Genomic DNA, 26,813 nt, shown 5'->3' on the forward strand with positions numbered 1-26,813 from the left:
ACACTTTGCATTTCCATCGAGGCAAAGATATTACCATATATATCATCCTCAATGGATAATTTTCCATCTTGTGTCTGTTAAATGTTTCTTTAATATAACATTGGAAATGATAACCTTTTTGAATGATTTTTATTTCATTTTATTATTATTATTATTATTTAATTTTACCAAAGAGAGAGAGAAAGGGAAAATGAGAAAGCAAGTCACCAGGTCTGGGACTTGAACTGCAGTTGTCCATGTGAGAGTCCAGTACCTTAGCCACCATACCACCTGCCAGCCCCATTGTAATCTTTTGAAATACAAGAAAACAGATATTCAAGGAGAGGTTAAGTTTTGCCCAGCATCACATAATCAGAAGGTCTCACTACCTGGATTCTCACCAACACATTTCCCTCTCTTTGCTGATTATTTAGATCTTACCCAACTAGGTCTAATTCAGTCCTCGATTTCTTCAAGAAATGTTGCAATTGTAAAATTAAAGCACTCTAAGCTGAAAGGAATGAGAGTAGTCATTCACTGCCACCCTTTCATTCTTCAGACCAAGAAGTGAAGCCAAGGAAATCTTATCAAGAATACCTGCCAGCTGGAGAGGGTCTAGATTTGAATCCATGTTTCCTGACAGCAATGCCAGTAATATTTTTATATTTATTATATAAGCATTGGATGGTGTTTCTTTTTTAAGAAAAAAAGTATAAAGATTATAAAAGGTATTAAGAAAGTACCTCACAGTCATGGAAATTAACCAGAAATATAAGAAGCAAAAATGAATTATTGGGACCAACAGATGGCTTAATGATTACATCACTAGACTTCCATGTAGTCTCGGCAATTTGAGTCCTGGACCCAGGAGAATGGAGAAGGAACTCAGGTATGGTTATACCCCCCAGGGGGAAGTGATTTCTCACTTTCTGTATCTCCTTGTCTCTCTGGCAAGTGCACGTGCCCTATAGCAAAAACTTCTCTAAAATTATTTATATATATTGAGAAAATGTATTTTTAAAAAATGCTTAAACTTGTGGCCAACATATGGTGTAATGGTTACATCACTGGACTCCCACATGTCCAGCCGCGGTTTGAGTCAGTGGCTTGACACTCATGCTGGGCACATGTGTGTGCGTGCCCAAGATTCCAAGAAGAAAATGGAGGAGAAGGGATTGAGGCATGGCCTCCTCCCAGGGGGTGATTGTTCACTTTCTCTCTCACTGTCTCTGTCTCTCTTTCCGGTGAGCACATGCACCCTAAAGCAAAAACCGCTGAAAAAGAAATTTTAAAAAAATTCTATAGAGTATTTGAGACTAACACTGACCTATCTCTGCCAGTTCTTGTTTTTCTTAGCGACTAATGAACTGTGCATCTTTTGACAGGTCATGTTACATTTTTGACCCTCAATTCACACATCAGAAAAGTGAGAGGGTTGAAGTAAATCATTTCAGCAGAGGAGCTGATGGGAGAGTTGGGGAAGGGAAGAGGATACAGGGAATAGCAGGGAGTTGAGTTGCCATATATGCTTTCTAATTCAATCTTCATTCTGCTTTGTACTTACCTGATTTAAATATTATTCTTCTAACGTTGTTTGTTTGCTTGTTTGAATGTATGAGGTTAGATGCTTTCCAGAGTATCTTCAGCTATCTGCAGGACAGCTTGGTCTGCTTCTGCAAGGGCAATGTTGCAATAGCTGAACTAACATGAGGAAGAAAGACCATTCCTGCCTGTGATAGACGTAGACATGGTGCATTCTAAAATGAAATGCAAACGAGCACCCCTATGAAAAGAGTCAGCAAGGTTAGAGCTTCAAGCCTGTGGGTGGAGGTCCAGAAATGAATCTGGATGATGGCATGATGAATTTAAAACTCCTCCTAAAAAATGAATAAATAAATAAAAATTAGAAAAAGAAACCAGTGGATGGCATAATGGCTATGTCACTGGACTCCAATGTAGTCAACTGCAGTTCAAGTCCTGGATCAGTGGATTTCTCACTTTCTATCTCTCTCTGTCTTTCCAGTGAGCGCATGCGCACTATAGCAGAAACCTCTAAAAAAGAAACAATCAAACAAACAGAAAAAAAAAATCTCCTGATGTGAAGGGAAGAGAATGGCGAATCTGGGACAGATTCTGAGACTCTATTTATGCTAATGAGTCTTTTGTTTCTGCTATATCTAACTCAGAGATTAGGTACTTCTGGATATTAAGGATGGGTCTATCAGTAGATCCAAGTGCCACAAGTCAGGGAAGGTAAAACCAGGGCAATAATGAGGCACTGACATTTCCTGAATTTATTACCTGTAATTGAGTGTCCCATCTATGGCCCTTATTGACCTTCTTCTCTGTCCATTCTGGGCTATTATTATTCACTGCACCCATCTGAACTTCCTCTATTCTCTTGTCTAGAATGTCCTTCCACTGCTGTACTGAGGCATGAACACTAGATCCACAGTTTTTCTTTGTTCCTGGACTAGTCACACAGTCTCTCTGACCGTCAGTTTCCTGACTTATAACATCCATATAGCCATTTTAGTTGGCACTCAATAAATAGTATTACTGGGACCAGCAGTTAGTGTAATGGCTATGTCACTGGATTCCCATGTAGTTGACCGTGGTTCGAGTCCAGGACCCGGTGGCGTAAACTCATGCTGGGCGCATGTGTGTGCATGCCCAAGATCCCAAGAGGAGAATGGAGGAGACGGGATTACAGCGTGGTCATCCCCCCTGCCCCCCGGGGGATGCTTTCTGTCTCTCTGTCTTTCTCTGTCTCTCTGGCGAGCACACGTGCCCACTTTTAGCAAAAACCTCTCCAAAGAAGAAAAATAAATAAATAAATATTACTGGTATTACTATTTATGTTGGGGTAAATGTATACCTGTTGAACTGAATGACTAATATCTGGTCTGAATGGGCTGAAATATTGGGCTACTCTGTCATTTCAGCTGACTTTAGTTAAGAAGGATCAGAAATCCTCTTACCAGTGTAGTCCATCCCTGTTCTGGAAAAGCTGCTAGTGCCTGAAGCCTCTATTTGCAAGGTAGGAATCAGAAACAGGCACCTTGACCTGCCTCGACTCAGTGAGGAAGCACCACCGAAACACGAGAGTGCTTGGTGAGTGCTCAAGACCTATTCCAGTAGTAGGCCAGTGGGCAGGAGGAACTGGAAAATATGGACACCTCTGCTCAGAGAACCAACGGTGCCACACGATGACCCATAGGTCTTTGAGCAGCGTATTCAGAAGTAGTTTTTTAAAAAAAAATAATTATTTAATTTTGATTTAATTAATTAATTAATTATGATTTAATTTTTTTACAGGGCATGTGTGCTCATCAGAAAGAGAGAGAGAGGGAACATGAGAAAACAAGTAGCCAGGTCTGGGATTCGAACCACTGTTGGCCTCGTGGGGGTTCAGTGCCTTTACCACATCACCACCTGCCTGCCCCCAAGACTAGTTTTTTTAAGTGTTTTCTTCTTGTTCTTTGGATCTCAGACAGTGGCATTGACTGTTCTCTAGCCTTTGCTAGCCCAGGCTGTGTTTCTACTCCCCTTTGTCCAGGCGGAGGAGCCTTGGACCCATTGCTGAATTCTCACCGCCACATGTGGCCGTTTGGGGAACCTGAAACTCAGTCTATTCTAGGAAAACATGAGTGCCAGACCTACCCAGTTAAGGAAATCCTCCCATAGAAGTTTTCCTCCCAGCAGCTCAGGGGAATAGGGAGGACCTACAAAGTTTGCTAATGAGAAGGCAAACAAACTGCTTAATTAAGCGGAGGAAGACAGACAGAGAAGCAGGGGAATGATTCCCTTGGGCCTGTTTAATGATGCAGCCTCAACTTCGGTAATTATCGACATCCTCTCTGCAGAGACCTCCCCTTACAAGGGTTGTTGAGGCGGGGGCTTTGGGGATGCCCTGACTTTCTCTTCCTGCCTCCTTCAATTAATGCTAATTGGGAACATGGGAGTGCAGACCGAGGTGTCAAAGAAGGAGCTCTAGAATAGAGTCCTCCTAGAAGTCCTCTTTTCAGGCTTGGTCAGGAGACTTGACCCAAACCACACAGAAAAGCGTCATTTTCTTTTCCTGCATTGCTAGGACATCCTGTGGAGGTGTAGACTGGGAGTCAGGAGACTCGGTCTTTTCTAGGCTCTGCCACTGACTCTCTCTGGTAGAAAGCGGAACACATACCTTTCTTGGTCTCAACTTTTTAACTTGAGAAATACAGAGATTAAGTCTCATAAATTCTACGGTTTCTTTAAACTGTACTTTTTTGAACTGTAAGTTTTTAAGTGATGATAAATGTACGTTTTTCATTCTGATACCAGGATAACAGCATCAAGTGTAGTAGTCTGACTCCTACTTAAAAAAATCAAAAGCCAAAAAACGAAATTAAAACAATTAATAAATTAAAAAACAGCCTCTCTACTCACAAGAAAGAGGGCTGCACACCATGGAAGTTCAAATAAAGGAAGACACTGCCATCCTTCTCTGCATACCATGGAAGTTCAAATAAAGGAAGATACTGCCATCCTCCAACATTCAGAGCATTTTTAAACAGTCATTTCCTTTTTAGGAAAAACAGAAACTATGTTTTTCTCTTAGAAAAAAAAAAAAAAAGTAGTTCTGATTACCTGCCTGATTGCACATCTCTGCTTATCTGCACACCCATCCACACAGAGTACTGTTTCACATGGCCCTCAGTGCTATCAAAGAATAAAAACTGTCAGTGCGATTTTTCAGTGTTGGCAATAATATTAACAACCGAACATACCGTGAGACAACCTGGAGTTTTTGTTCCAATTACACAAATCCAGTGATGTCAAATTTAGTGCAATTTAGCTAACCCCTTTTTGCCCCATCACAAAACTGATAATATCGTTTTGTAACATTGTTGGATGAACTAAGTAAAATAATTTGTTTACATATATTAGACATTAGAGGCATTAAATCTTTGTTGAATGCTGTTGTTATTAGCATGATGTTCATACATCTCATAGCTAACAGAACACAGAGGGATGATCACAAAACTCCTAAGAATATCATTTCCTTATGGTGCACAAAAAAAGGGCTAATATCCCAAACAGTTGTCAGTACTTGAAGCTATACATATGATGAATCCCAAATGGCAGTACCTCATTGTTTAGTTAGCTTTTGTACCTATAGTTTTCAGAAGATAAAAAATACTACTGTAAATTGTAAATAGTCGATACATAATTGTATGCGAATTTGTGACTGTTGGCAATGTCATCCAGAAGAACAGATAAAGTTTATTTACCATATATATATATATATGTATAAAGCCCTGCAACTGCTACACCAAACTGCTTAAAGATGTCAGAGTCACTTTTTTTTTTTTTTTGAGAGATTTTTACTGTAGGGCGCGTGTGCTCGCCAGACAGACAGAGAGAGACATAGAGACAGAAAGCGAGAAATCACCCCCCAGGGGGGATGGTCACGCCGCAATCCCTTCTCCTCCATTCTCCTCTCAGGATCTTGGGCACGCACGCACACGCGCCCGGCGTGAGTTTTAAGCCACCGGGTCCGGGACACGAACCGCGGTCGACTACGTGGGAGTCCAGCGACATAGCCATTACGCTAACTGCTGGTTCCCCAGAGTCACTTTTGAAACTGACCTAGATGCAGGTCTCAACTTCTGACAAAAAGCAGGCAGACTGGATTTCTTTTTGGACTGTACCCTAGAAAGAGAATGCAGCTAGAGACATACATTATTTCAACTCGTGTATCAGCCTCAAGATGTTCCTGGGAAGAACCAGGGGACATGAAGAAGGACCCTAAATAAACTCTGACACAGAAGAGTTCAATTAATGTTAAGCTCGTGTTTGCTTTTGCTGGCTGCATTACTAAAATCCTTATCATAGGGTCATCGCGTTTGACTTCACTCACAGGGTTGCATACAAGCTCTGGTCTTCCTGTATGTTCTATTGCAAATAAGTTTTTGGTTACTTTTAGATTCTATAACATGTTATTATTTGTTTAATAGATTTTGTTGCAGTTTTAGGTTCACATTAAATTGATCAGAAATTAGCATTCTCCTTTACTCCACACATGTACCATCTCCCCCATCATTAACATTTAGCATTTGAATGGTACATTTTTTTATAATCAATGATCATAGGCCCAACATTGACACATCTTTATCACCAAAGTTCATAAGCTACTTCAAAGTCTGCTCTTGGTCCTATATACTCTGTGCATTTGAGCAAATGCCTGCTAATATGTATTCAATGTTGTAGTTTCACATAAAGTAGTTTCACTGTTCTGAAATCCATGGCAAACACTGATGTTTTTTCCTGTTTCCATTATTTTGCCTTTTTATAGTGACAATTAATTGGAATCATACAGGATTTAGCCTTTTCACTTAGCTTCTTTCACTTAATGATATTTACTTAAGGTTCCTCTGTGTTTTTCATGACTTTATAGCTCGTATATTTTATATTTTATATCAAAGCTCATTTTTCATGACTTTATAGCTCGTATATTTTATGACTAAATAACGTTCCATTGTCTTTGATATTCTACAGTTTATTTATTCTTTCACTTGCTGAAAGAAATCTTGGCTGCTTCCAATCTTTGGCAATTATGAATAAAGCTTCTATAACCATTTATGTACAATTTTTTATGTGTGTAGACCTAAGTTTTCAACTCCTTTTAGAAAATATCGAGAGGCATGATTGCTAAAATGTGTAGTAATGTCAATAATATGTTTAGTTTTATGAGAGACTGACTCATTGTCTTCTAAAGTGTTTGTACAGTTTTGCATTCCCACCATCAATAAATAAGAGTTCCTGTTGCTCCACTATATCACCAGCGTTTGATGCTGTTAGTGTTTTGAATTTTAGTCATCTTAATAACTATATAATGGTATCTTCTCTTAATTTGAAATCCCTGGTAACACATTATGGTGAAAAACTTTTCATATGCTAATTTCCATCTGTATATTTTCTTTGGTAAGGTTAAGAATTTTGTCCTCATAAAGAAAAACAATGTTTATTTATTTCTTCCATGAGAAAGAGACAGAGAGGGAGAGACATTTAAAAAAAAGAGAGAGAGAGAAATAGCAACCTAACAGGGTCTTAAAGCCATGATCCACCCCCAGCTCCAGCCACCTACAGATTATGGACACTCGTGCTCTTGGTGTATTCAGGAAGATATTCAGGTGTGAACCTGGAAACTTCCCATTGGGTCAGCCTCACACACAGATCATTGAACCACTATTTTGCACCCTCACCTTTAAATCAGTTTGTTAATTTTCTTTCTGTTGAATTTTTTTTAAGAGATTTTTGCTATAGGGTACATGCACTTGTTAAAAAGATAGAGAGACAGTGAGATACAAAATGAGAAATCACCCCTTGGGGGGATGGCCACATTGCAATCCCTTTTCCTCCAGTCTCCTCTTGGGATTTTGGGCATGCATATACATGTGCCCAGTGTGAGTTTCAAACCTCCTGGCCTGGGATTTGAACCACAGTCCTGTGCCTTAACCACTACATATCTGCTGACCTCCTTCTTGTTGAGTTTTAGTACATCTCTGCATATTTTAGATAACATACTAAATTAAAAATTTATGATCGGAGCCATTAAGTGGCATGGTGGTCAAGGTGCTAGACTCCCACATGCCAACCATGGTCAATTCCTGGACCCAGTGACTTGAAATTCACACCAGGCACATGTGTATGCAGACCCAAAATCTTAAGAGGGGAATAAGAGAGAAGGGATTGCAGTGTGGCTATCCCTCTTGGGGACAATTTCTTACTTTCCCTCTCTGCCTCTCTCTTGGAAGCATACATGCCCTATGGAAAAAAAAATAAAAATATGACGAAGAACACGTGCCCATACATGACACAGATAGGGAGAGATAAGCACCTGTGACAGAGTCTCATCACACTATCATCCTCTTTCCTTGGCCCTCCAGCTCATCAGCGTCCTGGGCATACATATATATGCCTGGTGTGATTTCATGCCAACTCAGGGATCCAGAACTACAGATATAGCTTTATGGATTTCAGCTCTGCAATTCAGTTTGCTTCCAACTACGCCACTAATCTGGACCATATTTTGGATAATAGTTCTTTATCAGTTTATTTATTTATTGACAAATATTTTCTGTCAATCTTTGGCTTGTCTTCCTATTTTACTGACATTGTTTTTGTAGAGTAGAAGTTTTAAATTTTTTAAGAGAGATTTTTCCTATTGGATATATGCACTCATTGGAGAGACAGAGAGACAGAAAGTAAGATATCACACCCCAGGAGTAATGGTCATGCCATAATTCCCTCTTCTTCATTCTCTTCTTGGGATTTGGGGCATGCACATGCATGCACCTGGCGTGAGTTTCAAGCCTCCGGATCCAGTACTCAAACTGCTGTCAGTCATGTGGATGTCCAGTGATGTAACCATTATACCATATGCTAGTCCCCAGAAGTTTTTAATTTTAATGAAGTCCAACTTATCTCTTATGTCTTCCATGGTTTGTTCTGTTTGTGTTATAGTTTAAAATAAATCACTCTATTCAAAGTCATTTAGATTTTCTCCTATGGTATCTTCTAGGAAGAGTTTTCTAGTGGTTATTTTTGTTTATTGTGTTTTGTTTGTTTTGCTTGTGTGTATGTGTGTTTGTTTTGCTAGAGAGTATGTGCATTCACTAGAGTGAGACAGAGAGAGAGAGAGAAGAGAGTTCCTCCCATAAAGGACGATCATATCACAGTCCCTTCTCCATTTCTCCCTTGAGAATTTTGGGTACCTGAAACTCTTTTCAGGTCCCTAGCACATTTCTCAAGCTTCTAGGTCAGGACTTGAACTGCGCAATTAGTCATGAAAGATGCAGCTGCTTCAACACCACATCACTGGCTGCCTCTTAGCATTTTTGTTTCATGGTATAAGGTCTACAGAACTTATAGTTCATGGATCTATAAGTTTATAATATAATTTTAGTTAATTTTATGAAAATTGTAAGGTATATTTCTAGATTCATTTTCTGCCAAGTTGTTTCAAACCATTTTTTGAAAATACTATTTTTTCTCCATCATATTGTCTTTTTCCATAGTCAGAGATCTGTTGAATATATTTGTGTTGATATACTTGTGGGCACTTTCTTCTGTTTCACTCATCTATTTGTCTACTTATTCATCAATACCAAACCGTCTTAATGAGCTTGCTCCCTCGGAAGCTCTAGGAGGAATACATTTACTCTATGCTTCTCCCAGCCTCTTGTGAGTGCTGGCGTTCTTTGGTTTCTGATCATATCACGTGAATCTGTCTCCATGGTCACATGCCTTTTCTTCTTGTTTCTGTGACTAGAGTTTGAACTGAGAGTGGTGAGGTGTCTTATAGGGGAAATAAAAGGTGAAATGTGTGCAGAGAAGAGTTAATAGGAGATTAAATAGTGCACATGGTTCAGGTCACAGATTTTCTCCCAGGATCTTAGGGATGGAGTCTGTGGTAGGTTAATAATGACTCCCAAAGATAAGTTTATATACCAATTCCCTGGAACCTGTGAATGCTATCTGGGAAAAAAAAATAATAACAAAAACTTTAAATATGTAATTAGGTTAAGACTCTCTAGATAGGGAGATTATCCTGGAGTATTTGAGAAGAACCTACATGCCATCTCAAGTCTTCTTATGAGAGGCATGAGGAGACTGGACACATGACCAGAGGAAAGGGTGATATGAAGCCACAGTGAGAGAAATCTGAGGTGCTGGCCTTGAAGGCTAGAGTAATGTGTCCAAAATCAGGGAAAGCCAACAGCCACCTAAGTATAAATGAGGCAAGAAATAAATTTTCCCATACAGCTCCCATTGTGGGTAATAACACAAAGCATAGTGTAATTAAACACATATGTGTTAATAGAACACTTGAGCCATAACAAGACCAACCGATCAGAAGACAAATGTTCTTGCAAAGACAGTTACTTACAGTTCCTAAGAGGAGAGATCATGCCACACCACACAGAGGCACAAGGAAAAGAGCAGAAGTCAGAGACAAGGAAAAAGGAAATGGAGAAGACTGTGGGCAAGCACTTTTATTGCGGCTCTAGAGGAAATCACTGCTTAACTGGTAAGGTAAAGTAAGCAGGCTTGGGATTGGCTAGTTTGAATCATTTCAATGGGCTCTGTGGCACGGGGTTGTCCCTTGTTGTCTAGTGCCTGGTATAGGCTGTCCGGGGCAGGAGCACAGTGGCTCAGAGCCGAAGAGCTCGGTAAAGGAAGTGGTTAGAAGTACAGAGTCTGGATTGGTCGGTTTGTATTTGAAACCAGAGGAGAATGTGGCAGTCAATGAGGGAGGCAGGAAGCTAAATTAGGCTGACTCAGTCATAATTTAGGTGTCCTGGAACAAGGCGTTGTCTGACATATGCAAGTTAGGCAGATGGTCAGGTCTCCTGTTCACAGAAGTTAGAAATGTGGTTAATATCCAATAACACTGATTTTTGGACCTCTGGTCTCCGGATCTGTGAGAGAACACATTTCTCTCGTCTAAGCCATCAAGTTTGTGTTTAGTTATGATAGAAATAGGAAACTAATACTAGGATTTAATCTTAAGAAATAAACTCTTTAAAATCTGTTAAAAAGTGGGTTACCCAATTAGAAAATACCTTAAGTCTTTAGGCATACCTAAATCTACCTAAAGGAAAAGCATAATTGAGCACAGGGGTAAAATATGACAGTCTGTAAGGCTGACCCACAGGTGGGCTTCCAAGGTCTCATCTGTAGAACTCCTTGAGTGTACTAGGCATGTGTGTGCAGGATCTGGAGTGGCTGCAGCTGGGAATGCATAGTGGCATTAGGACCCTATTAGGGTGATATCTCTCTGTCTCTTTATCTCTCTCTTGCTCATGGAGGTAATAAATAAATACACAAAAGGTACCATACATTATCATTATCAATATATATATGTATATACACACACATATGTTTATACATATATACATATACTTTATATGTATGTTTGCATGTATATATGTGTGTGTGTGTGTGTGTATGTATGTTTAAGTCCATTTAACTGTGAATAAATCATGGTCCTCATTATATCTCAAGGTAACTGCTATAGATAAGCAAAACAATATTTTATTGTGAAAGAAAACCAAGGAGGGATATTGTTCAGGTGGCTGATGACTAGTGAATGCTGCAACAGACTTAGCCAGCACAGACTCTCACATGGAAAGATGGCTTTCTGGTTCTCATTGATAGGAAAATGGTGAAAGGAGTTTTCATTTGAACATTAAAAGACACCTTTCTCTTCTTTCACTTGCTTTTCTGAGATACAAAGACTATACCTACGCCTTGATTCCTGGGCCCAATGTGCACTTAGAGGACATGGGTGCTATTTCTTATATAATTGCTCTTCCACTTGTTCTCACTCCTCTCCCTAGCAGACTTTTGCTCTTCTAATCTGGTGAGGACATCAACCTGGTAGGGCAACTTCCCTGAAGATATCAAATGCTTTGGGGTTTAGAACTTGAGATGATAAGAGACCACAAAAGTTTAGACAGACATTCCGTGTTGGGCAAGTTCTTCCTCTCAGTAAATGTTTGTAGCTGGTGTCATTTTGTTGGCATCTCGATGTTATGGTACTGCACAGTGTATCCACTCTTCTCCGTGGACAGTAACACATCACTGAAAAAGGTTTATCAGGTCTGCTTCACTTCCAGAAGCTCAGTTTTCTTCCAAAATTTTCAAGGTTGCAATGATAATATGAACCTACAACCTGTTTTTGTTTATCCATGAATAATGCAGAAAGCATACGTGATCGGTCATGAGAGCAGCTTGTGTCAAACTCTGTTTATCTGGTAAGCATTTACATATTTGTAATTATGATCTGCCTCTGTTAAGTTCCAGGTGTATCAATTATTAATAACTGAGTAGAAGCTTCAGGTATTATTTTAACAAAAAATTGTTATAGTAGACCTGCCCCTATCCAAGAGACGAAGTTAAGAACTGGAAGCAATAGACACCTCCACCAAGATCACCTCCTGCCTTTGCCACTCTGAACAGGAAAGAAAGGACAAGGCTTGCTGTCTCACCTTTCCTATTTAATATGTTGAGCCTCATTCAAGCAGCTACAAGTTTCCAATGACTTTTTCAAGGTTGCAATGATAATATGAACCTACAACCTGTTTTTGTTTATCCATGAATAATGCAGAAAGCATGCATGATCGGTCATGAGAGCAGCTTGTGCCAAACTCTGTTTATCTGCAATGACTTACACGTAGGGTAGCTGGATTAGAAAGTTTCAGCATAGACTCTCTATTGAGTCACTGATGTCTGTTATGTCAAAAAAGCGAAGGAGAACTTTGTTATCTCTTCTTGTGGCTGAGATTACAACTCTTTACAAGCAGGAAACAGTTCAGTTTCTCTGACAGCTGAAAAGAAACCTACAAAGGTAGTAGGCGGAGCCTCAACATTTTATCATAAACACATAATTTATGTATTTATAACTCTTTTGAAGTTACGCAGTGTGAGATGGTAGTCAGCAATCAAGTTTTTGAGCAACTCTAACCAGCGCCATTTTTCCTTATCTTTCAAACTTTTTCATTGTCTCAGCTTTTCATGAGATTATAGCATCCTCAGTTGAGTCGTTGCAGAGCTTTACAAGCATATCTTTTTGCTCAAACAAGACAGTGATCCCTGCATTTTTGAAGACTTCTGTTGAAGACAGATCCTGTGAGGTGAGCTTGGTGGGAATTTCTTTAAAGATCTGGGCACCTACTTGGTAACCACACAATCACAGTGGAAAATTAATTACAGGATTGTGTGGGTGAAGAAGGGCTATATCAACCATCTTCAGGAAAGTGAAAACCGAACCTTTTATCCATCTACATTTTAAAAATAGGCATCTTTTATTCTACCACAACAGAAGCCTGAACCAAAGAAAAGGTATTTTGACCATAAAATCCTAAAAGCCTTAATTCTCATGTTGTCTTTTGGCAAAAAGTGATAGTTAAGGAAGGGCTTCTGTTATCTTGACCAGAGGAAGAGTAGAAAACTTGGTGAGCAGGATTGGGGCCTGTAAAAGACAAGGTAGTAGCATGAGAAAATAATCACAAAATCAAATCATATTTAATAAAAAAATAAGACTATAAAAGTATATTATTTAGTTTTCTCTCAATTTCAATATGCACATAGTAAATAAGTTCTCTATTCCACAACATAGTTACTAAAAAGAAAAAAAGTCTTTCACTTTTTCACTAATCGCTTTGTTTTAAGCAACAAGTGTCAGAGGCATTATTTCATTTTTTTAAATATATAGTCTATACTAAGTAGTGAGAAGTGTTCTTTGGTGCAAGGTATATTAAAGAGATGTGGACGGTTAATTGCATGTATTACTCACCTTTTGGGATAAACGTTGACATTTTTATGGTCTAGTACATGATTAATATTTTCTAATGATTTTGTGGGTGCTTGAGAAGAGTTTATAGATGTTGGATTCAGAATCTTATTTTAATTAGATTAAATTTCTTAGTTAAGTTTGTTGTGCTTATGAATCCAAAGGAATCAAAAGTGGGATCTCAAAGAAATGTTTACATATTCATACAAATATTCTAACTCTAATCCTTAGCTAATTCTTTTACATTGATTTTATACTTATTGAGAGAGAGTGAAATCTCTAACTCTACTGCTAATTTTTGTCAATTTCTCATTGCAATTCTAATGATTTCTACTATATATTTTTATATGTGGTGTACATATATACATACATAGGTATATATACATATATTTATTAATAAGGGGAAACATTCATTACATGTTAACATAGTAATGTAAAGTAATATTTTCATACATATTATATGAATATAGAATTCCAATTTTATTCTTTTTGGAGAGGTTTTTGCTATAGGGTGCGTATGCTTGCCAGAAAGACAGAGAGAGACAGAGAGACAGAAAGCAAGAAATCACCCCCCAGAGGTGATGGCCACGCTGCAATCCCTTCTCCTCCATTCTCCTCTCAGGATCTTGGGCACTCACGCACACGTGCCCAGCGTGAGTTTAAGCTGCCAGGTCCAGGACTTGAACCGCAGTAGACTACATGGGATTCCAGAGACATAGCCATTATGCTAACTGCTGGTCCCTAGAATTCCAATTTTTGTATCATCTTAGAAATTGAATATTTTACCATTATATAGTATACCTATCTATACAAATATTTATTTACTAAAATATATTTTAAACTATAAAAAACTTCTTTAAGTTTTTCAACCTTAAGTGAGTTTCAAATCTATGTGTATTTGCCAACATGTACCTGGATTTATTTTTAATCCAAATTTAAAAACTTTGCCTCTTGGTTAATCAGTATAGATCATTTACGTACGTTTAAAAAATGTATATGTTTTAAGTTGATTCTATACTTTGTTTCAATTCATAACTCTTATTTTATTCTTTCTCCTTTTTCATGGAATATTTTTCTTTTTTCTTTTAAATCTATCTTCTTAAAGACAAGTGCTTTAGGGCCCAGCAGATGGTGTGGTGGTTGAGGCACTGAACTCCCACATGGTCGACTGTGGTTTGAGTCTTGGACCTGGCATCTTGCTATCTCACTTGCTCTATCTCTCTCTTTGGTCAAATTAAAAAATAATAATAAATAAAATATTTTTTAGAAAAGGCAAGTGCTTTAGCCAGCTCTCATATCCTCTAGTTTCCCATCCTGCAGCCCTACTGTATTGATATATTTGCTGCCTGTTTTCTCCTCTTTGATTTTGGCTTTATTTTTTAAGATAGTGATAACTATAATTATAGTCTTTGTTCACTCTTCTCTTTTGACTGCCACCATTTCTTAGATATCTTTTCATAACGAATAGTTCTTCCTAGAGAATTGTGTGTATGGGTCTTCATGTCACGAAATTTCTGTAGCTTTGAATAAAAGAATTGTTTTGATTGAGTTGTAGTAAAATGTACCAATTCTATCATGGTGATTGTTTCTAAAGGTATATAGCTCAGTACTGATTTTGCAACTGATCTCCAGAATGCTTGTCATGTTGCAAAACTGGATCTCTACACACATTAAACAACAATGTCCCTATTATCCTTCATCTCAGCCCCTGAAAAATACCATGCTGCTTACTTCCTCTGTGAATTTGAATACTCTAGGCACGTGATCAAGGTGTAATCATACAGTATTCGTCTTTCTGTGATGCTTATTTCATTTGTCCTTCAAGTTCATCCATGTTGTGGCACGTGTCAGAATTTCCTACCTTCCTATGATGGAATAGAATTTCCTCATATGTGTATTCTGTATTTTGCTTATCCAGTCATCCTTTAATGGACACGTGTATTGCTGTCACTGTTTTGCTATTGAGAATAATGCTGCAATGATCATGAGTGTATAAATATTTCTTTGAGATCCTGCTGTCAATTCTTTTGACATAAAAGTGATATTATTAGATTGCAAGGTAATTTTATTTTGAATTTTTTGAGGAGGCATCATGTTGATTTCTGTAATAGCTGCCCCATTCTGCATTCTTGCACAGAGTTCACAGGGTTCACAGGATTCTATTGTACTTTCTCCACATATTCACCAACACTTGTTATTTTTTTCTCTCATTTTCTTTTATAGTAACAAAAACCAAAAGACATATAGTAGGTGTGAGGTTGTAACTCATGGCAATTTTGATTTTTTTTTAAGAGAGATTTTTGTTATAGGATGCTTGCACTCACTGGAGAGACAGAGGGAGACAGAGATACAGAAAACAAGAAATGATCCCCCAGGGGGGATGGCCACACCACAATCCCTTCTCTTCCAATCTTCTCTCAGGAGTTTGAAGTGGGTAGGTACAGGCTCTGAACCACAGTAGGCCATGTGGGAGTCCAGCTATGTAATCATCTGCTGATCCCAATTTTGACAGCTTTGATTTGCATATATTTAATGATTATAGATGATGAGCAACTTCTAATGTGCCATTTTTTTTCTTTTTTTTTTTCTTGAGAAGTTTATACAATAGGGTGCATGCACTCAGCAGAAAGAGAGAGACAGAGAGACAGAAAGTGAGAAATCACCCCCCAGGGGGTATGGCTATGCTGCAGTCCCTTCTCCTCCATTCTCCTCTCAGGATCTTGGGCATGCACGCACATGCGCTGAGCCCTGCATGAGTTCTAAGTTGTCAGGTCCAGGACTCAAACCACGGTCAACTATTTGGGAGCCCAGTGACATAACCATTATGCAGTCTGTGAGTCCCAATTTGTTAATATTTTCTATCATCCTGTAGGTTCCACTTTACTATCATTGTGCAAGTTCCCTTTTCCTGTTTTTCTTTTGTTTCCTGTGCTATCAGTGTCATATCCAAGAAATTGTTACCAAACCGAAAGTCATAACTTTTTTCCCATTTTTTTCTGAGACTTTGTAGCTTTAATTTATATGTCAAGATCTTTGATAAGTGGGCCAGAAGTGGCATAGTGGTTAAGGCACTGAACTCCCATGTATGTGGCCAAACATGGTTTGATTCCCGGATCCAGTGGCTTGAAACACATTTGGTGCTTGTGCGTGCATGCCCCAAATCCCAATTGGAGAATAGAAGAGAAGGGATTGTGGAGTGGTCATCCCTGCTAGGGAATGATTTCTTCTTGCTTTCTGTCTCTCTATTGCTCCAGTGAGCACAAGTGTCATATGTCAGAAACTTAAAAAAATAAAATAAAATAAAAAATAAAAAACAAAAACAAACAAAAACTTTGATAAGTTTTTAATTACTTTTTAAAGAATTATTTTATTTATTTACTGTTTTGTTTTTGTTTGTTTGTTTGTTTTTAATTTGACTAGATAGGGACAGAGTGAGAGAGAGAAAGTGAGAAATCAAGCTGCCAGGTCCAGAACTCAAACAGTGGTTGACCATGTGGGAGTCCAGTGGCCCTAGCCACCACGCCACCTGCTGGCCTCTTGAATTAGTTTTTATATATGGTATAAATAAGGGTTCAATTTCATTCTTTTTTTAAACATACTTTTTATTTCAATTTCTTTTATACATTCAATCACATATGTCACTTAGATTATAAAGTGAATATTCTAACATGTACACATTTTTCACCAATCCAGTTGAGAATACTATACACTTTATCTTCAACAGATAAGAACCTATTTCTTTGCCCCATAAATGCATTGACTCTTTATTTTTCTCTTTAATGTCCTTCCTCAGACTCTCCTCCTTAACCGCCCTCTTCCCACACTGTATCTGGTATTTATAACCATTTTCTATGTTTCTATATCCTCTAGTCATTCAGTTTTGGCCATAGAGTGTGGACAGTCGGTATATATTAGGTGGAGACATACAATGTCTCTCCTTCAGTGCCTGGTTTATGTAAGCATGTGGATATCCTGATTGCTCAATATCGGTTTTGAAAAAAAAACTGTGCTTTCCTAATTAAATGGTGTTTGCACCCATGTAAAAAAAAAATCATTGACTGTGTTTGTGAGAGTCTACTTCTGTTCTCTCTTTTGCTCCTGTATGTCCCTATTTATAGCAGCAGTACACTGTTTTGATTATTGTACCTTTGTAATAAGTTTCATAATCAGCAAGTGTAAGACTTCTACATTTGCTTATTTTATTTTTTAAGATAGTTCTGGCCATCTGAAGTCCCTTAACATTCCACATGAATTTTAGGATAAATTTTTATTTTCATACCAAAAAAGAAACATTGTTGAGATTTTGCATTGAGTCTATAGATCATTTTGTTATTGATACCTTAATAGTATTGTCTTCCAGTCCAGGATGTCTTTCCACATATCCATAAATTCTCTCTCAATGTTTTGTAATTTTCAGTGTCAAGTAATTTACCTCCTTGATTGTTTATTTCTAAGTATTTTATTATTTTTGAAGCTATTGTAACTAAAACTGTGTTTTACATTCCTTTCTAGATTGTTCATGACTTGTGCATAAAAACACAACTGGTTTTTATGTGTTTACTACATCCAGTAAAATAGTATGTTGTGTTTTCAATTGACTCTCTAAATTAATTTTAATATTTTCTTTGTCATTTCTTCTTTACTCATTTAAGAGTGTATTTAATTTCCAAGTGATTGCCGATTTCCCAGTGTTTCCTCTGCTATTGATTTCAGGTTTTACTTCCCTGTAATAGAACAACATAATTTGCATGATTTCAAACTTTTAGAATCATTACACTGTGTATGGCATATCCCGGACAATGTTCCAGGTGCTCTCATAAAAAGCATGTACTTTGCTGTTGTTGACTTCAGTGTTCTGTGTATGTTTGCAAGATCTAATTGGTCTATAATGTTTTTAAAGATATCTCTTTTCCAGCTGATATTCTATCAGGTTGTTTTATCCATTATTGGAAGTGAAATGTTGAAGTTTCCTATTATAATTGAAGAGATGTCTGTTTCTCTCTTCCATTCTACTGATATTTACTTCACATACTTAGAAGTTCTGCTGTGTCATACATACATGTTTTTGTTACATTTTATAGATGAATCGACTCTTTTCTTATTATATAATGCCCTTCCTTATCTTTAGTAACAGTTTTGACTTAAACTTTATTTCAAGTCTGATGCTTATCTAGCAACTTCTGTTCTCTTCTGGTTATTATTTATATGGAATATCTTTTCCATCCTTTCAGTTTTCATTTATAAACTGTACATTCTTAGATCTAAATTAAGTTTTTGGAAGACAAGAGATAGTTGGATTCTGCTTTGTAAATTCATTCTGCCATAAATGTCTTTTGATTGGTAAGTTTAAACATTTAAACTTGGAGTAATTACTGATAAGGGAGAACTTACCATCACCCTGTTGTTATTTGTTTTCTGTATGTTGTACTTTTTCTGTTCCTCATTTCCTCCCATAATGACTTCCTTTGCATTGATTTTTTTTCATAATGAATGACACATTTTAATTTCCTTCTCATTTCCTTTATATATTTTTCTTTGTGATTACCATGGGGTCTACATAAGACATCCTAAGCATATAGTAATCTATTTTAAACTGGTAACAATTTAAATTCAATTATATACAAAATCTCTATTACTCCACATCTCCCCCCAACTCAAATTTTACATTATTCATGCCACGAACTACATCTTTACATATTGTGTACCCATTGACATAATTTTTTGCTTTTAATTCTATAAGATAATAAAATCTAGTTACAGATCAAAATTGCAATAATTTGTATTTTTATATTTGTCCACGTATTACTTTTAGTAGAGAATTCATAGTTTTATTTGAGTGTAAGATATATCTAATATCTTCTTATTTCAATGTGAAGGATTCCTTTAGCAATTCTTGTTTATGTTAATTTGGAGAGTTTTAATTTCACTCATTTATGCAGGACTAGTCTCCCAGATATTGTATTCTTCGATGACAGTTTTCTTTCAGCACTTTAAATATTTCTTTCTGCTATTACCTGGCCTGCAAGTTTTCTGCCTATAGATATATTGATAAGCTTATTGATAATTTCTTTTCTATGACTAATCACTTTTGTTGCTTTCAAAGATTTTCTTTTTAAGTTTTGCCAGTTGGATAATAATGTTTCATGTCGCAGTTTCCTTTGGGTTTATTTTACTTGAAGCTTACTAAATAACTTATATTTTACATCTGTACCTTTCCTCAAGTTTGGAAAGTTTTCAGCCATTAATTCCTCAGTCTCTCTGTCCCCTTCTCTTCATCTCCTTTTTGAGCCCCTGGACTGCATATATTGGCCCACTTGATGATGCCCCATAGGTCTCTTGGGTTCTGCTCAGTTTTCTTTGTTCTATTTTCTTACAGTTCTTCAATCCTAAGAATTCATATGAACTGTCTTCAGGCTCACTGATTTTTCATCTGTGCTATGGAACTCCACTAGTGAATTTTCTAGTAAAGTTCATGTGTTTTTCAGCCTCAAAACTTCTGTTCGATATTTTATAACTTTTTATTGACAATCTCATTTTGCTTATGTATCATTTTTTGAATTTTATTTAGCTGTCTATGTTCTCATTTAGTTCATCTAGTATATTTAAGGCAGTTGTTTTAAAGTCTTCATCCAATATGGTTGAGACCTCTGTTTTTCTGGTGGTAGATTTTTGGAAATTTATCTTATCCATTTTATTTATTTATTTATTTATTATTATTTTGGAGAGGTTTTTGCTTTAGGGTGTGTGCACTCACCAGAAGGACAGAGACAGAGAGACAGAAAGTGAGAAATCATCCCCCAGGGGGGATGGCCATGCCCCAATCCCTTCTCCTCCATTCTCTTCTTGGGATCTTGAGCACGCACGCACACGTGCCCAGCATGAGTTTACCCTGGACTTGTATATGTGTTTGACTTAGAATTTTTTCATATGCACACTTTTTATATTTCAATTTCCCCAAGAGTTCACCCTGCTTCTCAGGTCTTGAACTGTTGTAGTACATTCCTCTCTCCATGATCTCTTGTGCCATGATGTTCGTGGGGGCAGCAGACTCCCAGGACTTCTTAGGAGTCGCAGCACCCACTATTGCTTTTAGCAGCCTCAAGTCTGACATTCAAGCTGTGCTGCCATTCTCGTTCATTCACCAAGTCATAGGAGAAAGAAACGAGCCCCTCAGGGAGCTGCCAGGCAAGCCAGAAGACTGCAAAGAATTCCGCTCATACTTTTCCAAGCCAAGAAAAGAACTGGGAACTAGGCAGCTTAATAATCCCTCACCAGTCAGAAATGAGGTGGTACAAAGACAAACAAAAACACCTGGAAATTTCTTTCTCTTCTGAGTGTGGCTTTTTTACAGTCTGTAATGTGCTTTGTTGCTGCAGCATCTTAAAAAGTTTCTGGAATGCCTGTGAAGTTATGTATGATCCATGATGTTTTATGTTAGCGCTCCCATGGGGAAACAGGTGTCAAGAGCAGGGGATATTAGTCCATAACTCAATTTGTTTCTGTCCACAATGTCAAGGCTTTGTTCACATTCAACTCCTAGAATTCAGATAAACCAATAGCAAGCGTGATAGAAATGGGAGACGTGAGCCTGCTCCAGGTGCTCTTCCAAGACTTTGTCCAAGGTGGTCGCCATGATGGAGCCATCAGCACAAATCCTCCATGAAACAGTCACTCAGCCACACAGCCACTGCCAGTTCCAGGTCAAGCATTCCCTTGAGTCCAGTGAGGAGGGCCCATCCAAAACCACTTTTTCTAGTTGGGATCTCAGCACCTCCAGCCTTGCAGTGAGGAGAGCTGCTTCCACCATATGAGTGCTGGAGCACAGTAGCTGCTCCAGTTCACACACAGGAATGGCCAAAGGGCAAATGACAGATTGCTCTTAATTGCTCTGGTCTATATGCTTTTTGAGAAGGGTCCCATCCCAGCCGTATGTTCTCATATACAATGCCACTTGAGGTCTCTGTTCCGAAGAAGTTCGTAAACATGTTATTCAATGTCAGGGAAGATAAGCACATGATGAAGCTTTTAGCATAAACATGTTTGTCAGAATATGAGTTGTGGAGACTGAGGCATGGGTGCTTAGCATAAGTGAAGCCATTTTTTTAGCAGTGCTCTATACAAGAGGATCGCAAACTTTCTTATCTGCTGTCTTGCTGATGTCATTCTTAGCCTGCAATGGAATACTCCTTTTTTTAAGAAATATTTATTTATTTAATTTCAGTTGATATTGTTATTTTTCAATTCAACCAGAGATAGAGAGAGAGAAAGAAGGGAAAGCAAGAAAGCAAGCCACCAGGCCTGAGACTCAAAACGTGGTTAGCCATGTGGAAATCCATTGCCCCCAACCACCACACCACCCGCCAGCCCCTGGAATACTATTTAAAGTTTAGTTTATTTATTTCTTCCATAAGAGAGAAAAATAGAAAGGGTGAAAGAGATACAGGCACTGTCTACAGGGTCTCTACACTGTGATCCACACCACCTAGAAAAATGGAATCCAGGGTGCATACAGATGCTGGAGGCCCAAATGAGCAAAGCTGTGTCCAATGAAAGGACTGTGGTAGTTCCCACAAGAGGAAGTTCAGCTGAGCATCGAAGCCTGTAAGGAAGTATTCACAGGGCAGAAAATGGGTGTGACATCCAAAGATATAATACCCGGGAGGACAAGTGTAGATATCAGAAGTCACATAGGAGAAGCGTAGTTGGCAGAGGGCAGATGGTAGGGACCCAAAGAAGAAAATCTTGGGACTAGCAGGTGGCATACTGGTTAACTTGCAGGACTATCACATGACCAACAGTGGTTTGAGTTCCAAATCCCATGGCTTGAAAATCACTCCAGCCCCAAGCGCATACCTGCCCAGAATCCCAAGAGGAGGAGAATTGAGGAGAAGGGATTGTGGTGTGGCCATTCCCCCCCCACAGGGGAGGGGGATTTCTCCCTTTCCCTTTCATTTTCTCTCATAATCTCTCTTCTCTCTCTCTCTCTCTCTCTCTCTCTCTCCAGTGAGCACACGTGTCCTATAGCAAAACCTATGGGAAAAAAGAGAAAAAAACTCTTAACAGACATAGATTGTAAAATTCTCTGTTGAAAATGATGTTTATTTGATTTGATTGTCATGTACTGCAAGCATACTTTGAAAAACATATTGTGTGCTATAGAGATGTACAATGATACCATGTAAATAATAAATCATTAAAAAAAAATAGTGGGCATGGATTTCCAGGAAGGAAGGAATTAACAGTCACACAACTGAAGGAAAAAAGTGTGGTTTATATGTCTAGAGCATAAGATATCAGAAATACAAAATTAATAGAAGTCAAAAGACAACAACAAAAAGGAATACAGTTTACTCAAGGCCTTTCAACTTATGCTAAAGAGAGGGAATTTTGTTTGCTTGTTAAGTCTTGTTCTGCCTTAGGATACCTGTGCTCCTCTCCTGGAGAGACAGAAAGAGAGTCAGAGAGAGAAAATGAGAAATCAGCCCCTCAGAAGTTTGGCCACGCCACAATCCCTTTTTCTTCATTTTCCTCTCAAGATTTTGGGCATGCATGCACATGTGCTCAGCATGATTTTCAAGTCACCAGGTCCAAGATTTGAACTGCAGTTGGCCATGTGGGAGAACAGGGATTTTTACCAAGAAGAATAGAAATCTATTGAAAGACATCAAGAAGAGCTTCGCCTTGTTCACCTGTGATCTGAGACCAAGAAAAGAAGCAGCTATTTCATAGGGGACTTGAGGAAAGTTTACTATTAGAGGGTGACTTACAAATGGAAAGTGAGTTTAATGGAGGTTGATTCTCAGATGCAAGCAGCTGCAAGCTCCATTTGCCCTGTGTCCATTCCCTGCCCTGCACAGAGCTCTGCTTATAGCCATTGCCACTCTTCTGTCCTAACGCCTCAGAGCTAACATATCAGAGTGTTAGCCTTTCTGTTAAGAGCAAGGAAACAACTTGCCTGGGAGGAAGTCTTCAGGCTAACTACCGAAGATTCTTGGCCTTTCTAACTTTGAGGGCAACTGCTGAATCTATTATCTTAGTGGCTCTGAATGACTTTCCTGGGTTAGAATGTAACTCAAGTAGAAATTCCTGCTCAGAGCTACTACTGACTGGCTTTAGGATGCAGCCCAAAAGTGAACCGGCACAGGACCAGCAAATGGCGTAATGGTTATGTTGCTTGGACTCTCATGTGGTCAACTATGGTTTGAGTCCTAGACCCAGAGATTTGAAACATGTCGGGCAAGTGTGCGTGCATACCCAAAATCCCAGGAGGACAATGAAAGAGAAGGGATTGTGGTGTGGCCATTTCCCCTAGGCAGTGATTTCGTGCTTTTTGTCATTCTGGCCAGTGCAAATACCATATAAGAAAAAAAAAAAAACTCTCAAAAAAAAAAATAAAAGAGAAAGAGTGGAGAAGAATCAAACATGGTGTTAGTTGGGCTCACTCACACACTCACATAGCCTTTATAGAAAAATACCTATTTGGTTGTCTGACAAGAACTATTTAATAAAAATGATTTAATGAAGCCACTCCTCACTTAATGACCTACCTGTTTAACAACCACTAAGACATAAGACAAGACGAGTTGTCTAGCTTGGAAAATCCCCTTTCTCAGTCTTCATCTCATTCCTGTAGGCAATTAGTACTCACTACACAAACCATTTGCAATCATGTAAGATTACCTGTATCATTTATATGTTTGTGCACCCACAGTAGTATTTAGAATAAATAAAAACAATTACTCCAGATTTATATTATTGTGTTGTCATATGTCTTGTCTCATTCTGGTGCTTATCTAATGAGTGATTTGTGTTTGGCTAGAATTACGTTATTCTAGTGTGGTGTCATGTGATATCTATTGAAAAATACATACCCTATGGCTCCATGACACAGACATTTCCAATCCTTTAAACTGTCTATCTACATGTGTGACACTATATGCCTATAAGCTGCTTGCTTATTGACCAGTTTGCTTAACAAACTAGTCTTAGGAACAGAATTCGGTTAAGTGAGGAGGGCCTGTATTAGAAAAAATGCCTTGGGAACCAGCAGTTAGCATAATGGCTATGTCGCTGGAATCCCACGTAGTCGACCGCGGTTCGTGTCCCAGACCTGGTGGCTTAGAACTCACGCCGGGCACGTGTGCATGTGTGCCCAAGATCCCAAGAGGAGAATGGAGGAGAAGGGATTGCGGCGTGACCATCCCCCCTGAGGGGGTGATTTCTTGCTTTCTGTCTCTATGTCTCTCTCTGTCTGTCTGGCGAGCGCACACGCCCTATAGTGAAAACCTCTAAAAAAAAAAGAAAAAAAGAAATGCCTGTAAAAAATTAAAAAGCCAAGGGCCAGCAGGTGGTGTGGTGGTTGGGACGAAGAAGGAACCAGGAGGAAGTGGGTCCTGCTACACCTACACCCCCAGGTAACGCTCTGGCATCTGAAGGAGCAGAGGAGACTCCTGTGGCTCAGGGGAGCTTGAGGATGAGGAACACACTCTGTTTGTTATCCCAGATCTGCTTCTTTCTCGCTTTCCCTCTCTCTCTTTCTCCTTTCTCTCTCTCTCTCTCTCTCGTGAGCACACATGGTAATAATGATTAAATAATTATTTTTTTAAATTAAAGCCAAAGTGTTGAATTCTTGCACTAGATAGCATGTAGATGTCCAAAAAAAGGTATAAAATATGGGCACAGAGGACACTAAGAATGTGTCCAACATCAAGGGGCAAAAGGACGCTAAAGGGAGATGATTAGAGAAAAGACCAGTGGACAGGGGTGCTATGGCAGAGGGTTACTCTTGGGTCAGGTGAGAGCCCAAAGCCCACTTTGCACACAGGCCACATAAGTCATATGGGTGTGAGAAGAATCAGGAGCCAACAGGCAGACATTAGAAAATAAAGGAGGAAAGAGAAGTCACTGCTTTGACCCTACACCGCCCACACTCTAAACTCTGAGCAGTTGTCTGGTTCCAGACATCTCTCTCCCACATCTGCCTCGACCCAACTCAACTATCACCATTACTAGGTAAGCATTTCACTAAAGTTCCTAATGCTGCAATTCTCAACCCATTTCAACAGTAATTCATCTAGTAATTCAGTCCCTCTTTGTCACACAACACTTTCATGTGGGCCGCTCACTCACACAGGCATATCCAGTCCTTTAAACTGTGTCTACACATGTGTATACTATATGACATTTTTCTTTTGTAGCCTTGAGAGATGGTGAATGAATACAAAAAAATCGTTCTACTGAAAGGATTAGAAGCTATCGATGATTATCATTTTCTCACAATTAAATCGTTACTGGCCCATGATTTAAAACTGTCTAAGAAAATGCAAGATGAATATAACAGAATTCAGATTGCTGACTTGATGGAAAACAAGTTCCGGAGTGATGCTGGTGTGGACAAACTAATAGAACTCTTCAAAGATATACCTGAACGTAAAGGCCTTGTCAAGACGCTTCGAACAGAGAAGTTAAAAGGTAACAGGGAAGCTCTCCACACATACCCACTCTGCCTCCCAGTCTCCAGTAAAATAACACCTTTTCCATAGTCGGCATATCTCTTTCCCAATTTATGACTCAGGAGCCATGATGGTGCTGGTTCCTCAGAGGCCAACCCAGTTGGCAGCTTTGGGCTTTTTCTTTCCTATGAAGATAGCTGAGGTTTTTGTTTGTTTGTTTGCTTTTGGTTTTTTTTTTTAGAGGTTTTTGCTATAGGGCACGTGCGCTCGCTGGAAAGACAGAGAGAGACAGAGAGACAGAAAGTGAGAAATCACCCACCCAGGGGGGATGGCCACGCCACAATCCCTTCTCCTCCTCCATTCTCCTCTTGTAATCTTGGGCACACACGCACATGCACCTGGTGTGAGTTTAAGCTGCCAGGTCCGGGACTTGAACTATGGTCGACTACATGGGAGTCCAGCGACATAGCCATTACGCTAACTGAGGTATTTTGAAGGATGTATCCAGGCTAAGGATAAAGAATAAAAGACAGAGGAAGTTGTTGAGAGTCTGAGGCTTCTAGAGCATTGAATATGTTAGAAAATGACAAAACAGTATTATCAAAAAAGTTTGTTTTATATATATATACATATACACACACACACACACACATACACACACACATATATATATATATTACATGTACCTAGATATTATATATGCACACACACATTAGTTTTGCTATAGGACGCGTGTACTCACCACCAGAGATAGAGAGAGAGAAAGTGAGAAAGCACCCACCCCAGAGGGGATGGCTCCACCACAATCCCTTCTCCTCCTGGGATTTTGGGCATGTACACACATACCTGGTGTGATTTTTAAGCCACTGGGTCGAGTATCAAGCCACAAAGTTGGCCATGTGGGATCCAGCTGCCTTAACCTCCATGCCACCTGCTGGTCCCTTATGTATATATTTCACCAATTAATGTGGCTATCCTATTAATGATGGTAGAGCCAGACTGTTCTAATCCAATAGAGATAGACATAAACATTACCTCAG

The 26,813-nt window shown here is 38.8% G+C and overlaps 1 protein-coding gene across 1 annotated transcript in view; it reads left to right on the forward strand.

The window, feature by feature from the left end:
- The first annotated feature begins 12,425 nt into the window (after positions 1 to 12,425).
- LOC102472196 (gamma-interferon-inducible protein 16) overlaps positions 12,426 to 26,813 on the forward strand; it is a 91,026-nt gene continuing 76,638 nt past the window's right edge. Inside the window, exons 1-2 of the mRNA XM_014591821.2 lie at positions 12,426 to 12,662; positions 25,519 to 25,792. Of these exons, the coding sequence (XP_014447307.1) occupies positions 25,528 to 25,792 (265 nt within the window). The 5' untranslated portion in view covers positions 12,426 to 12,662; positions 25,519 to 25,527. The remainder of the gene's footprint in view (positions 12,663 to 25,518; positions 25,793 to 26,813) is intronic.

This window comes from Tupaia chinensis, unplaced genomic scaffold, assembly GCF_000334495.1.
Source record: "Tupaia chinensis unplaced genomic scaffold, TupChi_1.0 Scaffold000623_1, whole genome shotgun sequence".
Taxonomy (NCBI): Eukaryota; Metazoa; Chordata; class Mammalia; order Scandentia; family Tupaiidae; genus Tupaia; species Tupaia belangeri.